Below are 16641 nucleotides of genomic sequence, written 5' to 3'. Positions count from 1 at the left end.
CCTCATTAATATTGATAGCTCCCAATCGAATTCCATTCTGTTCATTTCCAAGCAGTTCCTCGCCTGTCAAATGGGAGTGGGGCTCCATTACTCCCATATGTCCAAGGCTTGCTTAAAACATTCTGAGTGCGCTCGATGGTGAAGTAGGATGCTACCCTTACTTACACATAGTTCCAGCGAGGATCTCTCCTCTAAAAGGTTAGGGACCACCGGTGGATTGTATAGTCCTGGCTGCTTGAGCACAAGGAGGGCCATGACTCAAAATATGTCCAGGATGCCCACTCCCATTCTACAGCAACTGGTATTCCAACTCCCAGGACTACTTACTACGCCACGCAGCCGTTGCCATGACTACAGTACCCCACATCACGAATTTCAGTAAAATTTCAGTAACTTACAAAAACCAATACTGATTTGAATACGTGGCATGAAATGACCTGCCTTCATCCAAACCTTTTCTTTTCATGCCACTACATGCAGAAGCCTAAATCACCACTTATTAAAATTACACTTTCTATCCCAGTTATTTCAGGGGTTGCTGAAGCCACCCAAGCTCATATTGGTTTTGGCTGGGTGTTTATGACCAGATACCCTTCCTAATGCCACGTAATTGTTCACATTGAAGTCTCAACCCAGGATCAACCAGGATTCGAACCTCAGTCTTCCGAGTGGGAAGCAAACAGCTAAGCCACTGAACTTATCATGCTCCCAAATCAACATTTATTAACAATAATTTACAGCAAAACCTCATTAAGACGTTTCTGCAGGGGGCAAGGAAAAATAACGTGTTAAGTGAGAAAATGTACTACCAACTACACGAATGAAAACTATCCAAAATGGGTATGGAAACACTAGATACAATTTTTTCCGACATGACGGCATTTTATGTTGTGTATCTGTGGGTAGAGCGATAAGTATATCTGCCATTTCTAAAGATGAGAGGAGAATATGAAAAGGTGTGAAAAAATACGAGAGAAAATATATGAAAAACTTTTCTGTTGGGGATTACCACATTTCCCAGCATAATCGTCGCCACCGGTCAATCGTCGCATCCTTTATTTTCAATACAAAAATCGGACTTTAAACATTTAATCGCATAATTGTCGCACGTCCAAATTTTGTTCACCAATCTGGTTAAAAGGTAAATGGAACTGCAATGTAAGTTGCACATGAATGCGCAATTTAAATACGTGTATGGTTTATGGGCAATTTGGCAACAGTCACATTTGCGAGATGTTGCACAACGTATAAATAAATAATACCGGTGTATGTACGACGCATGGCTTACCGGTGGGCTATTGGCAGTTTGACAACGAGGTCGCGAGACAGTGTACAATTTATTCACCACCTACATATTATGAGTTCTCATTTGAAATATGTAAGGCTGTAAGTTATCGCTAATCGGCAACGTCGCCAGGAAATACCGGTACCAACACACACTTGTCTTCTAAAAGACAAGAGGTCTGATAGAATTCTGCGTTATTACAACCACCCACCCCCCGGTGCAACAGTCGCGAAGGACCTTGGCCTAGCAAGCGACCGCTGCTCAGCCTGAAGGCCTGCAGATTACGAGGTGTCGTGTGGTCAGCACGACAAATCCTCACGGCCATTATTCTTGGCTCTCTAGACCGGGGCCACCATCTCACCGTCAGATAGCTCCTCAATTGTAATCACGTAGGTTGAGTGGACCTCGAACCAGCCCTCAGATACAGGTGAAATGGCCTGACCCGGCCGTGAATTGAACCCGGGGCCTCCGTGTAAGACGCAGGCACGCTACCCCTACACCATGGGGCCAGCTCCTGCGTTATTGCACACGAAGTGAAATCCAAGACGATAGCGCAGATTTCCACGGAATTATTCAGCTCATGGTCAGCCGAATTATTTATGATGTCTCAGTTGTCATCGCTAGACTCTTATCTTACTACTACGTCATAAGTGTCTGGGCATGGGATGAAAACTTTTACCCAAGCAGTCAAGATAATTATTATCCAATGGTATTAAAGATTTATTTTATAAACTCGTCAGTAATGTAAAATCATCAATAACTGGGAAGAAATATTAACCTAATTACCGTATGTTTAAAAGAAATTGAAAAAATGAATGTTTGTTACTGACGTTTTGGAACACGGTCAACTACAGTAGGTCTACACCGCGCTAGCTAGAGCGATGTATGAAAACGTCCGTGCTCCGGTTTGCGAGCTTTGCGCAAGCGTACTAGTGTGTCGCAACCAACGAGCTCAACTGATAACAAATTGCTGCATGCTTCCTTGCTGCCTAACAGTATTGGCTGCTCTGGAATGGACAGATCACAGATGCATTTATTTGTTTGTGACTGACATGATTACTGTAGACATGTGTGCGTGAGAATTTAAGTTCTTAATTCGTGTTTGGGGTGTTTGTAAAAATAATTTGTTTTAATTGTGAACAATTACGGAAAGTCATTTATATTGCAAAACATTAACAAATATAGCATTTAGAAGCGATTATGGGTAAATATAGAAACTATTCTGTGGGCTTCAAGCTAAGAGTAATTACCTTCGCTGAACAGCATGGGAACAGAGCTGCAGAAAAAAAATTTTCAGTGAGTGAAAAGTTGGTGCGTGACTGGCGGAAATAAAAAAACAAGCTAAAAAGCAGAAACCCTTCTAGACGCGTGTTTAGAGCTCCTAAAACAGGGAAGTTTCCTATAATTGACGAAGAAGTGTTTATGTATGTCAGTGAAATACGTAGCAATGGCTGCAGTGTATCATATGAAATGTTACAAATTAAGGGACGGGAGGCAGCGCGCAAACACAACATAACTCAGTTTAAGGCGAGTCGTGGGCGGATTAAGGGGTTCATGCGACGACACAATCTGTCAATGCGAAGGAGAACAACACTAAGCCAAAAGTTGCCTGCTGATTACACGGACAAGATTGTAAATTTTCAGCGATTTGTCACGTTTGCGCAAGGAAACTTCGTGCTTGCTTTCTCAAATCGGTAATGCCGATCAGACTCCGATCTTTTTTGATATGCCTCGCAACAGTACTATTGCACTAAAAGGATCACGGAGTGTATTAATGAAAACCAGTGTTAGTGAGAAGTTGCGATGCACGGCAATGCTGGCCATTACAGCTGATGGAAGAAAGTTGCCATACAGTTTCCCCGTGGAATTCATGTACGAGTGCAACCAAAGGGTTGGATGGATGCAGAAATCATGCTGGACTGAGTTAAAACTGTGTGGGATAGAAGACCCGGTGCACTACTAAAACAACCAGCTCTGCTTGTTTTAGATAGTTTCCGAGGTCACCTCGTGAACGAAGTGAAGCAACTTCTCCGTAAAAATAAGACACGACAGATAGTCATTCCTGGTGGCCTAACATCTGCTTTGCAGCCACTAGTCGTATGTATTAATAAACCCTTTAAAGATCACTTACGTCGATTTTACGAGTGGATGATGACTGGCGATCAACAATTGACGCCTGCTGGAAATATCAGGCGTCCACCCTTGGACTTGTTATGCTCGTGGGTGATGAAGAGTTGGGATCTTATACCACCTGAACTAGTCTCCAAGAGCTTCAAAAGGACTGGGATTTCGAATGCACTAGACGGATCCGAAGATGACGCAGTGTGGCAGAGAGACGAAGAATCTGATACCGGTATTAACAGCGGCGAGGACGGCGCATCAGATACCGAAACCTACGATAGCGACACAGAAGATTTGGAATAAACTGTGTACCAGTAAGTCCGTATTTCACAACAAAGCGATAATTTTTTGCAAGACAAATTAATAACAATTAACTTAATACGTTCATTTTTATTTTCAGGTTGGAAAAATGTTCGCCGAATTGTTGTGAATAATTATGAATTTTGTTTTAGACTATTTTAATTATTTTGATGTATAAACGTGAGTATTACGTGCATCTTAAATTTGTATCAAATACAATTTAGTTATAAATACATTTTTTGAGTAATACAGATACTGGTATTAAAAATTCTTCGTATAATGGTCACACCCTACTATTTTTTCAAAAATTTTGGTATAAAAAGTGCAACGATTATGCCGGGAAATAAGGTATAAAATAACAGTGCACTGAAAGGTATGAAAAACACGAGGCAACAAAAATATGAACATCTGCACAGGGGGGGCATGAAAATATCAAGTATTATTGCCGGTCACACTCTTTCTAAAACAAATGGTAGTAGAAGCCTCATATTTCGGACCAGTGGGTTATTAAACATTATTTTCTGGTCACACTCTTACACAATGAATTGGAGGTTACACTCGACTTTGGCCGCCATTTTGAAACTTCAATTCGACCAACTTGAATGATTGACTAGATCGAGTCAAACTCGAAGGTGCAAGTTTCAACATTTGCGCTTAAAGATGCGGATGCCAGTGCACTTTCAGACAGATTTTAATTTTCTCTTCATTAGTAAGGAATTTCACAACTTTTTCCAAATCCATAACTAGGCTGTCACAAGACAAATATGCACCACACTAGTCGACTTCAGGCGATTATGTTCCTAATCCAGACGTAGGCTATCAGGCAACAAATATACACTACCCTTCACCGTACCACTCAACACAATATCAATTTCTAATTTCTGAATGGAATGCAAAATACAAGCACAAACAGGCTCACTGCATTATTCAGCAATCTTGCTGCTAACCGGCAAGCAAAACTGAACATTCCTGAGGCTAACGGTTTGCTTCCGAAGGTGCAACTTACTCTGTGAAGTTCAGGAATTCAAGGCCTTTTCCCGTTATCACGCAACTCTAGTGAGGGATCTTTCTTACACGAGTTAGAAATCATGTTCCTTTCACAAGGGATGACAAATAACATTTTCAGCGCTACGAAAAATGTGCAATTAAAAATAGGAGAGGATTTCCACCAATCGATACTTATTTATTACATATATTAAACTACAGGACCGGTTTCGACCTCATATACGAGGTCATCTTATGTATGTATGTATGTATGTATGTATGTATGTATGGTTCAGGTGAAGATGACCTCGACCTCATATACGAGGTCATCTTCAGCTGAACCATACATACATACATACATAAGATGACCTCATATATGAGGTCGAAACCGGTCCTGTAGTTTAATATATGCAATAAATAAGTATTGATTGGTGGAAATCCTCTCCTATTTTTAATTGTGCAATTCGTCAATATGGAAATGAAGATTATAGATTACGACGAAAAATGTGATCGAACTAATAATGAAAACCCGTGACGCAATAAGTGAGGTATTTTTATGTAGATTTAATACGATGAGAATTGGGACTTTGAATTTATGACATGCTAAAAGGGAAAACGTGTTAATGAGGAACGCACTAACGAGGTTTCACTGTATATGAACAGACACTACTTACACAGATTTAAAAAGCATTGGAAATTGGTCTTCCATTTGAACACCGACCTGCTACAAACTGATAATGTAAGAACTTGGAGTTATATTATTATGTCTTTGCTTAAATATAAAACAGTAATCTAACAATTTCAAAGTCTAGTACCAGCATTCAACAAGGGACGGAGACTTCAAAGTACAATGAGTCGTTTATTACTACATATCATAAATAGGGGTCTTGCTGGAAACAAGGAGTAACAATGAATGAATAAAGTAATAAAATAAACTCTCAAAACATCTGGATCTCTTGTCTAAGAAGGGAATGTACTATATTAGAATTTAGCATTCATACAAAATGTATCAGTGTTGAAGTTTCATTCTATTTTAAAACGATTTGCTTTATTAAAAATTAAATTAAATTTATAAATTTGGGTACAGGCTGCATACGAAGTTAACGATTGTGTTGGACACCACCACCGCTACCACCATTACTACAAATGTTTTCTAACAAATTTCTCAAGAAAACGACCCTGTCCCCTATTTACTCCAATATTTCATTGAAAGTTCTGAAGTGTTGAATGCAAAGCCTTCATTCATTTCTTACATAAACTAACAACATTTTTTTAAACATACCTTAAGACTAATTTTAATGATTCCAGTTAACACTGAAACTTTGGAGAACTCAACTGAAGAGAATATTTCAATCCGCTCTGAGAAGAGTTTCTGTATGTTAGTGACAAGGCTGGAGTCCAACTGGCTGGGAGCATATGATGACCAGTTTGATCGGTAGGCATGTCTTGAGACAGTAACACTGAAACAAAAATTTGAAAATATAAATTTTAACATATACTCAGAGAACATAACATGAAATAATTACAGTATTTATGAACTTCATTTTCACAACTGCATTAAATATTCATTGAACTGGCTCATAATGGGCACCTTGCGTACTCTCTAGAGTTGGGTAGTAGTGCCAGAACTGCAATTTACTATGTGCTTTACGTCGCACCAACGCAGATAGGTCTTATAATGATGATTGGATAGGAAAAGGCTAAGAGTGAGTAGCAAGCACCGTGGACTTAATTAAGGTACAGACCCAGCATTTGCCAGCTATGAAAATGGGAAACCAGGCGATTCCCTTTTTACGGATGCCAACAGTGAGGTTCAAACCCACTACTTCCTGAATGTATGCTCACAGCTGCATGCCCCTAACCACATGACCAAATCGTTTGGTACCTGTAACTTAAATCATTTCCGACAGAACAAAATATGTCCCAGGCCACCATAACTATTAAACAAAGAATGACATGTTTTTTTCTTAAAAGAATATCATCAGATTCTACCAAGTCACATTCAATATTTGGAAATATTTATGTTTATTTCTCTCCAAACACCTATGAATTTGAAATTTGGAATGTATCTTAATGAAGTCCTGCCTTGTTTCAACTCCAGCATACACTGTGTATAGTGTGTTTTTTAATTCCTTGTTTAATAATGTGTTTTTTTTTTACAAGTATGCTATAGTGTAATATGTTTAACTTGTGTGTTCGATAGACTGAAAAGCTTTCAAGTTACATCTTCTTGCTATGTCCAATATTTTGGCTGTACAATTCAGTGCACAGGAAAAAGACAACCATTACTGATTTCATCACTTAGCTTGCACCACAGCTTGTTGAAGATGCTGTTCCTAACACAATGTCATCAACGAAAACTGTACGTGTGAGCAGTGCAGTGTTGCATTGTGTATCACATGAAGAAACAATATCACTCCGTGTAATAATGTACATAAAACTACTAATAATGGTGTAAAAACCTGCTATAAATTCAATCAACAGTGATAAGTGAAATGAAACAATATCATGAACAGTGATCCTTTGTTCGACTTTTTTGCGTGAAAATTACGTGGTTGAAAAATCCTCTGTAAGATTTGGGATTTATTGGATATAGTGTTTTTTTATTTATGTGTTATTTGCAGAAGAATAGACCTCCAAAATGACATTTCATTCAAGTTTGTAGAATAACTACAACACAAAAATATTGTATGGTAATGAGTGTTAAACACATTGGATTATATCTATATATATAAAATAAGAGTTTTGTCTGTACATTGCTCAGAATTTAAAAAGAATGGTATTTCTAGATCAGTAGTGTCCATAGCAGCAAGGAAAGCACTTTTTAATTTTCCGTAATTTCTGTCTGTCTATCTGTATGTATGTACACGCATCACGAGAAAACAGATGAAGAGAATTTAATGCAAATCGGTATATAAATTACATAAAATAAACTTCATTCAATCGGTATATAAAGTTGCGAAATAAGTCGCTACAATCTAGGCCATAAATAATCTTATTCACGCTCAGAGAAATGGTAGTTTAGAGGAAGGCCTAAAATTTAATTCTCCAATATTTATGTAATTAGTGGTTCTATCTTAATGAAAATCGGTATGCAAAGTTGGGAAATAAGCCGCTACAATCTAGGTCATAAATAATAAGAAATGGTAGTTTAGGGGAAGGCCTAAACTTGAATTCTCAAATTTTTGTGTTATTAGTGGTCCTATCCTAATGAAAATCGGTATGCAAATTTGGAAAACAAGTCGCTACAACCTAGGCCATAAATAATTTTATTCACGCTGAGTGGAATGGTAGTTTAAGGGAAGACCTAAAATGTAATTCTCAAATACAGTATTTGTTTTATTAGTGGTCCTATCGACGAATACTACATTACTAAAGTCATATAGTATTAAATTTCCGATCATTTATGCCTTATACATTTTTACCGTACCAGCTATGATAACAGAGATATTCATGAATTTGGATTTTTGTTGCTAAGTCCGTATCAGCGCCAAGTCAGGAGAAATGGGTAGACAGAATTTAATGAAGATCGTTATATCAAGTCGGAGAATAAGGAACTACAGTCTACGCTATAAATTATTTCGTAAGACGCCCTAATACCACAGAGTCAAAAGAAAACTAAATGTGAAGGCCTACAATACAGAAAGCTCATAACATTGAACAACAATAACATTACATTGACCATTGTTTGTTGTGATGTGCTTTGTGTCTTCTGTTACCAGTCATGTCCGATAGATGGGATTACTGGTGTATACCGAGTATTTTTTTATTTGCTTTACATCACACTGACACAGATAGGTATTATGGTGATGAGGGGATAGGAAAGGGCTAGGGGAGGAAAGAAAGCCACCCTGGCGTTAATTACAGTACAGCCCCAGCATTTGGCTGCCATAAAAACGGGAGACCACGGAAAACCATCTTCAGGGCTATCGACAGTGGTTTTTGAATCTACTACCACCCAAATGCAAACTCTCAGCTTCGCGCCCCTAACTGCACGGCCAATTCGCCCGGTCGTACCGAGTATAACAGCCTGCCTGAATATTGGTGGGAAGTAGCTGGGGATTTAGATAACTTTCTCCTTAAGCATGCCATTCCTCTGGTTCATACATTTTCTGATACTACTGGTACATAACAAACTGGTCCATCATAGCATTTGAGCTATTCAATCCCTACCCTGAGGCACTGATTGGAATGAGCAGTGTGTATATTTAATGGAACAATAGCAGAGGAGTGTTCATGGCTGTCTGCGGCCCGGTCAAACCAACACTGGAACTTTAGACGTTAGATCGGCATCGTAGTACTGTTTGTTAAAAGTGAGAAAAAGTGCGGTTTTTCATTTAAGCGAGTATTTTATATGATAACATTGCTTTTAATTCCTACATTCCTACTGACATTTTTGCAATGGCCTAAGTTAACTAACTGCATTTTGGAAAACCATAAAGACAATCTTTCTTAGAATCCCGTAGCGATGCACGGGTATATCAGCTAGTTATATTATGAACAATGCACATTCTTTAACTTCAAACAACATGAAAATGCACACCTCCCTTTATGTTAATCGATCTAAAGAGTGCTTATAATACAATTGAGGATTCACACACTCATCAGTGTTAAACACGACATTCTCTTTTGAGAAACCATAAGAAGGGTCAATTATTTTATGTACGTATATTAATTTTAACATCAAGGGACATTAATTTTAAGTCATCCACATGAAGGTTCATATGTTTTTAACCCACTGATATACTAATTTTAATGTACAGAGCATGCGCATGTATACCATTTTTTCATATATAAGATACAGTTTTACACTATTAAGATTTATACATGTAATCTACAACATACTGAATTTTAATCATACCCTTGTTTGATGTGATGAAGTGCAGCACCCAGAAGAACAATTTGTGTAAATTTTAATGGTGTGAAACACCCTAAAACGCTCCAGGAAATGTAAATCCACCAAATACTTTCACAGTCGTATCTCATTACACTTTTCTTGCTTGTCTTGCTTTCAACAGAGTCACGACATGGTTTAGGGTTATAAACCTTGTGAAAAGTTCCCAGTGAACTCATACAGTGTGATTTGGGATTTTTTTCTGTGAATAACAGGTAGGGACCCTTTTAGAGGCAGCACTGCCCAGCAGGTTGCGCCCCTGCCTATGTGAGTCCCAGAGCACACTGACCCGGTGTGTAATATCTGGTAAAGGGTCCCAGCTCAGGGTAACGAGTGAAGACCTCAATGGCAGCAAAAGCAGAGAATATGATTCAGTACGCTGGAGCTGGCGGAGGAGACAACCCAGTCCTCTGGGGGTAGTACAGATTGAAACGACTGCCTTATGGGTTGAGGAGGGATCCTCAAAGGCTAAGGGAGTAAACTCCAAAAGAAAATCCTCAATTATGTTAGGCCTAGCAAGCCAGTAAAAGAGCTTGTTTGTAGTTGCTTTCAAAACAACATAAGAGCCTCAGAACACATTTATCAACTAAATGAATACATCAGCATGAACAGACTCACATCACGGATGATGGTTTATGGCTTGATGACAGACAGGATCTTGCAGAAATGCAAAAATCCTGGAGGAGACTAACATGGATTGGCACCATCAACTTATTCAGTCTCACAGGAAAATGTGAAGAACTAGTGGACCTCATGGAAAGGAGGAAATTAATGATACTTTTTTTCTTTTTTTTTTTCTTGCACTTGCAGCAGACACAAACCCACCAACTATAGAGAATTAACCCTGCTGTCACATGGGCTAAAAATTCTAGAGAAGATCATAGAAAGTAGATTGAGAACCATTGAGAATCATTGAACCGCAGTTAGAGGAGGAGCAATATGGGTTCAGAAGTAACAGATCAACCATGGATCTAATTTTTAACACCCTCATGCTGATGGAAAAGTATTGGGACAAAGGCAAGAACCTGGTCATTGTATTCCTGGATATAGAAAAGGCCTATGATAGTGTTATAAGAGATAAGATCTGGACATGCCTGAGGAAAAGAAATGTGTCTGAAGGACTGATAAGGAAGATTCAGATGTTGTACAAAGACTGTACTAGCTGTGTACAAATTGGGGAAGGTCGATCATCATAGTTTGAGACCAAGAGTGGAGCTCAACAAGGAAGTGCACTGTCCCCACTACTGTTCATCACTGTTATGGACAATATTATGAAGAACGTCAAGGAAAAATTACTGATGATATCATGATCTGGGGTGAAACAGAAGAAGAAGTACAGACCAGACTCAACGTATGGAAATCCTAGTGCCAGGAATATAACCTCAACATCAGTGAGACCAAGACAGTGGTGATGGCAGTCAAAACAGAAGGGCGTCTAGCAAGTGTAAAACTAGGAGACCACCAGCTAGAGTGTGTGGATAGTTTTCCTTACCTTGGAAGTGAAATCTCCAGTGATAATTTGGTCAGAAATGAAATTACAAACAGAGTGCAAAAGGGATCAGAATTCTATCAACAAGTAAGAACACTTTTATGGGATGACATGATTCCAAAACCGGCCAAAGTGATGATGTTCAACCGCTATTTCATACCAATATTGACCTATGGGATTGCAGCATGCACCCTCACAAAAAAAGATTCATCAAGACTGCAAGCATAAGAGATGAAATTTCTTAGATCCACCATCCAGAAGGCCAAAATGGAGAAGTTAAGAAATGAGGAGGTGAGGAAAGAAGCCAGAATAAAGACGTCTCTATTAGACCGAATTGGCACATCCAGACGGTGGTATGGGCATGTGATGAGGATGGAGCCTACAAGAACAGCTAGAATAAATTTGAAAAGACAGGTGGAGGGGAAAAGACCTGCAGGAAGACTTAAAACCTGATGGATAGACATGATCAAGATTGATCTAGTTACCAGAGGATGGACAGTGGATGATGTGCTCCATGACAAGTTGTATATGGATAGGAAGAAGTGGAAGAGGCTCATTAACAGTACCCGGGAAACTGGAACTGTACAGTGATGATGATGATGGTGAACAGATCGGCAATACTGTTTCTTTCAGTAGCTATCTCATCCCATAGAGTTGTGAATCACATGCTGAGAAATCTGCAGGGAGAAGGGATCTGGGAGGGAGGGTCCCGTTTATGATGGGTTTTATTCCAGAATTTCATATAAAATCATATATGGATGGTTTATCACTAGAGTTCGTGGTTTATAGCATTTAAAAATAAGAGATTTAGCGTTTTCATTTTCAAATTTAGCGTTTTGTAGCATCTAAACTTCTCAAATTTAGCGTTTTGTAGCAAATTGGTTAAAATTAGGCATAATTTGCTAAACTGCACACACAACAGTTGGGAGTAAAATCATACTGTTTAATCACACATTGCTCGGCATGCAGTTTTGAATTCACTATGGAAAATAAGAAAAACATCAACATAAGACTGCAAGAAGTATTGACGCACACACAGGAATATGCTTATTTTCAAATTTACAACAATTTCAAAGTGAAAAATACTATTCTGAACGTATTTATTTATCACAGTACAACACGCCTACAAGGAAGAGGAATTCCAATGATGATTAAAGTACAACATGCCAATTGCTTAAAAGGTGTCCTCCTTCATTTGAGGCCGCTTATCAGTTACAATTATGTTGCTAAAAACAACTCTACATCGACAATGTTCGTAGCGGCCCAAATGGACAGAAGTGCTGCCAAGGCAAAGGAAGGATTGCAAAACATTTTTTTTTTTAATTCTTCAAGTCTTTGATTGCAGAGTCGGCACATCAATATAGGCCATCTGTATCACTTACATAAAGATGTCCCGATTTGTGACTTTCGGCATGCTGTTTGATCGTCACTTCGCTTCTACCCATGGCTACCAGACAATAAAATAAATCGCTACCGTACTTTTAAACAGAACTACTACTCAACACCAATGTCAAGAATAACCGACTATGATCAAGGGTCAACACACAAAGAGAATGAACGGGGTGCTTGAAAGTGTATTTGCTGTTTGATAGATTGTTCCTTGCAGTGCTCTTTAGCCTGTGAAAGGAATTCCATACATTGAATGATTTAACCCTTTGGCCTACTTGTGAAAGGAAATATTCCCTTACATACCATTTATTTTTTCGTCACTTTAACATAAATTTGATTAATCACATATGCTACATAAGAATACACAAAGCAAAGTGAGCTTTTAGCTCGTCTCAGGAAACCAATGTTTTTGCCCCTAAGTATTACTGGTCTCAAGGGAAGCAGATAAATGAGCAAGAAATGTAGAGACATAGGCATTGGTTTCCTTAGTAACGTGATCCCAGAACTGTGGGGTTAGAAATTCATTCCCTACGTCCATTTTTTCGCATTATTACCCAACCCCTTCCCCACTATAGAGTGAATTTCAAAAACTGGTTTACATGTTACAGAAAGAGGCTTATTGTCAACAAGATCATAATTCCAAGTATCATTTTACTATACTTCTCACCGGGCGAGTTCCAGTTCTTGAATCAGGTAATCCTGGTGAGGGTCCCATACACTGGAACCATACTCTAGTTGGGGTCTTACTAGAGACTTATATGCACTCTCCTTTACATCCTTACTACAACCCCTAAACACCCTCATAACCATGTGTAGAGATCGGTACCCTTTATTTACAATCCCATTTATGTGATTACCCCAGTGAAGATCTTTCCTTATATTAACACCTAGATACTTATAATGATCCCCAAATGGAACTTTCACCCCATCAACGCAGTAATTAAAACTGAGAGGACTTTTCCTATTTGTGAAACTCACAATCTGACTTTTAGCCCCGTTTATCAACATACCATTGCCTGCTGTCCATCTCAGAACATTTTCGAGGTCACGTTGCAGTTGCTCACAATCTTGTAACTTATTTATCACTCTACAGAGAATAACATCATCCGCAAAAAGCCTTACCTCCGATTCCACTCCTTTACTCATATCATTTATATATATAAGAAAACATAAAGGTCCGATAACACTGCCCTGAGGAACTCCCCTCTTAACTATTACAGGGTCAGACAAAGCTTCACCTACTCTAACTCTCTGAGATCTATTTTCTAGAAATATAGCAACCCATTCAGTCACTCTTTTGTCTAGTCCAATTGCACTCATTTTTGCCAGTAGTCTCCCATGATCCACCCTATGAAATGCTTTAGACATGTCAATCGCGATACAGTCCATTTGACCTCCTGAATCCAGGATATCTGCTATATCTTGCTGGAATCCAACAAGTTGAGCTTCAGTGGAATAACCTTTCCTAAAACCGAATTGCCTTCTATCGAACCAGTTATTAATTTCACAAACATGTCTAATATAATCAGAAAGAATGCCAAGAATGCCTTCCAAAAGCTTACATACAATGCATGTCAAACTTACTGGCCTGTAATTTTCAGCTTTATGTCTATCACCCTTTCCTTTATACACAGGGGCTACTATAGCAACTCTCCATTCATCTGGTATAGCTCCTTCGACCAAACAATAATCAAGTAAGTACTTCAGATATGGTACTACATTCCAACCCATTGTCTTTAGTATATCCCCAGAAATCTGATCAATTCCAGCCGCTTTTCTAGTTTTCAACTTTTGTATCTTATTGTATATGTCATTGTTATCATATGTAAATTTTATTACTTCTTTGGCCTTAGTCTCTTCCTCTATCTCGACATTATCCTTGTAACCAACAATCTTTACATACTGCTGACTGAATACTTCTGCCTTTTGAAGATCCTCACATACACACTCCCCTTGTTCATTAATTATTCCTGGAATGTCCTTCTTGGAACCTGTTTCTGCCTTAAAATACCTATACACACCCTTCCATTTTTCACTAAAATTTGTATCACTGCCAATTATGCTTGCCATCATGTTATCCTTAGCTGCCTTCTTTGCTAGATTCAATTTTCTAGTAAGTTTCTTCAATTTCTCCTTACTTCCACAGCCATTTCTAACTCTATTTCTTTCCAACCTGCACCTCCTGATTAGTCTCTTTACTTCTCTGTTATAATATAGTGGATCTTTACCATTCCTTACCACCTGTAAAGGTACAAACCTATTTTCACATTCCTCAACAATTGCTTTAAACTCATCCCACAGTCTGTTTACATTTTTATTTACCGTTTTCCACCGATCATTGTTTCTTTTTAAAAACTTCCTAATGCCTGTTTTATCAGCCATATGGTACTGCCTAATAGTCCTAATTTAAATATCTTCCTTTCTTTCACATTTATTTTTAACTACCACAAAAACAGCTTCGTGATCACTAATACCATCTATTTCTTCAGTTTCTCTATAGAGCTCATCTGGTTTTACCAGCACCACATCCAGAATATTCTTCTTTCTAGTTAGTTCCATCACTTTCTGAATCAGATGCCCTTCCCATATTAACTTTTTTGCCATTTGTTGGTCATGCTTCCGTGTTGGCCGTGCGGTTAGGAGCGCGCAGCTGTGAGCTCGCATCCGGGAGATAGTGGGTTCGAATCCCACTGTCGGTAGTCCTGAAGATAGTTTTCCGCGGTTTCCCATTTTCACACTAAGGCCACGGCCACTTCCTTTCTATTCCTAGGCATTTTCTATCCCATCGTCGTCGTAAGACCTATCTGTGTCGGTGTGACGTAAAGCAAAAAAAAAACCTAGACTTCTTACTCGTTCTTGTTGCATTCTGGTTTTGTCACGAAGTTTCAATTGGCACTATCATCTCAGAACTGAAATCGGAATCACTTTCATCACTGTCAGTTGAAGAAGATGAAGTATTTTCACTCTCCAGAGAATCATTTCCACTTTCAACATCACTATTTTCAAACCAGTTACGAATAAACTCATCCATGCCGCGCTTGGATGCCACCATGATTGTTTACAACAAGCGGCAAAATGAGGTGCATTTTATTTTCCGTATTTCAGCTCAGAGTTACTATTTACACAGAGAAAATAGCTTCAGGTATCGCCTGACATCAATCGGGTAGGCTGCAAAACAGAGAGAATAAATCTCTCCGACCAGCTAATTGCGATAATGAACTTATAAATATTCCGTGCAGCAGGATGGAAGTGTCCGTCAAAGCATGTTACCGCTTTACGATTGCAATGGGCGCCGTAATAATTATTTCTCCTGAAATAAATAACAACATATATCTTATTTTGAAGAAAAATGCATAGTTTTAAAAAAGATATATTTTTATTTCGTATAAAAATGCGAGTTTCGCATCTATTTCACATAAATTGTATAATTTCGCATTTTGAATCAATTTCGCACTTTATCGCTAATTTGAAATCGCTAGAAACCACTCGTACAGGTCATATAAGATGAAGGCACATACACTGACAAAGTTTCGACATTTTTCGCATTTATCGCAAATGCTAAAAATCATAAACTCTATTTATCACCTGTTTTATTCCATTCCCAGCCATCTTCCTTTGTCTTTTGTAGGCAGAATGGACTTCATTATCGTCACTTTCAAACGTGTCATCACGCTCATGTGAAATATTTTGATATGCTCCTATCATTTTCACTGCTAGTGAATAAAATTGTTTAATTTTCTAAAACTACATTACAGCCCAATTCATACACGTTCATATACTGCCCATAATATACATTCCGTTTTATTCGTTGTAATACAATGTTTACTAGGGCCTGCCATTTCTGCTGATTATCAAGCGGGTAATCACCCTACTTGAAAAGCGATTGCCTCCTGCGTGATGCAATCTATGATGTTCATTTCAACTTCAAGAGATAGAGGCAGATTCTTAACTTACAGACAGTATACTGCATGTCATGCCATCTATGGACAGAAGGCTTGAACTAGTTGCAGAAAGGTTACCTCTCAGTAGAACACCTGTCAGGCGACTGTGTATGAATGGTCACTGCACACGCGGCCACCTGGCAGGCGGCAAAGTATGCCAATGAGATAATGTATATTTTGTTGTTTATTGCCTTTCTTATATGGTGGGGCTCAGGCTATGAAGCCTGCTATTATGCCA

At 38.6% G+C, this 16641-nt stretch overlaps 1 protein-coding gene across 1 annotated transcript in view; it reads right to left on the bottom strand.

The window, feature by feature from the left end:
- Vps51 (vacuolar protein sorting 51) overlaps nt 1-16641 on the bottom strand; it is a 186761-nt gene that overhangs the window by 45879 nt on the left and 124241 nt on the right. The window contains exon 13 of the mRNA XM_068228634.1: nt 5973-6150. Within this exon, the coding sequence (XP_068084735.1) occupies nt 5973-6150 (178 nt within the window). The remainder of the gene's footprint in view (nt 1-5972; nt 6151-16641) is intronic.

Source organism: Anabrus simplex, chromosome 7 (genome assembly GCF_040414725.1).
Source record: "Anabrus simplex isolate iqAnaSimp1 chromosome 7, ASM4041472v1, whole genome shotgun sequence".
In the NCBI taxonomy this organism is placed as follows: Eukaryota; Metazoa; Arthropoda; class Insecta; order Orthoptera; family Tettigoniidae; genus Anabrus; species Anabrus simplex.
Note: the sequence above shows the minus strand (reverse complement) of the source record. Positions and strands in the feature narration are given on the sequence as shown.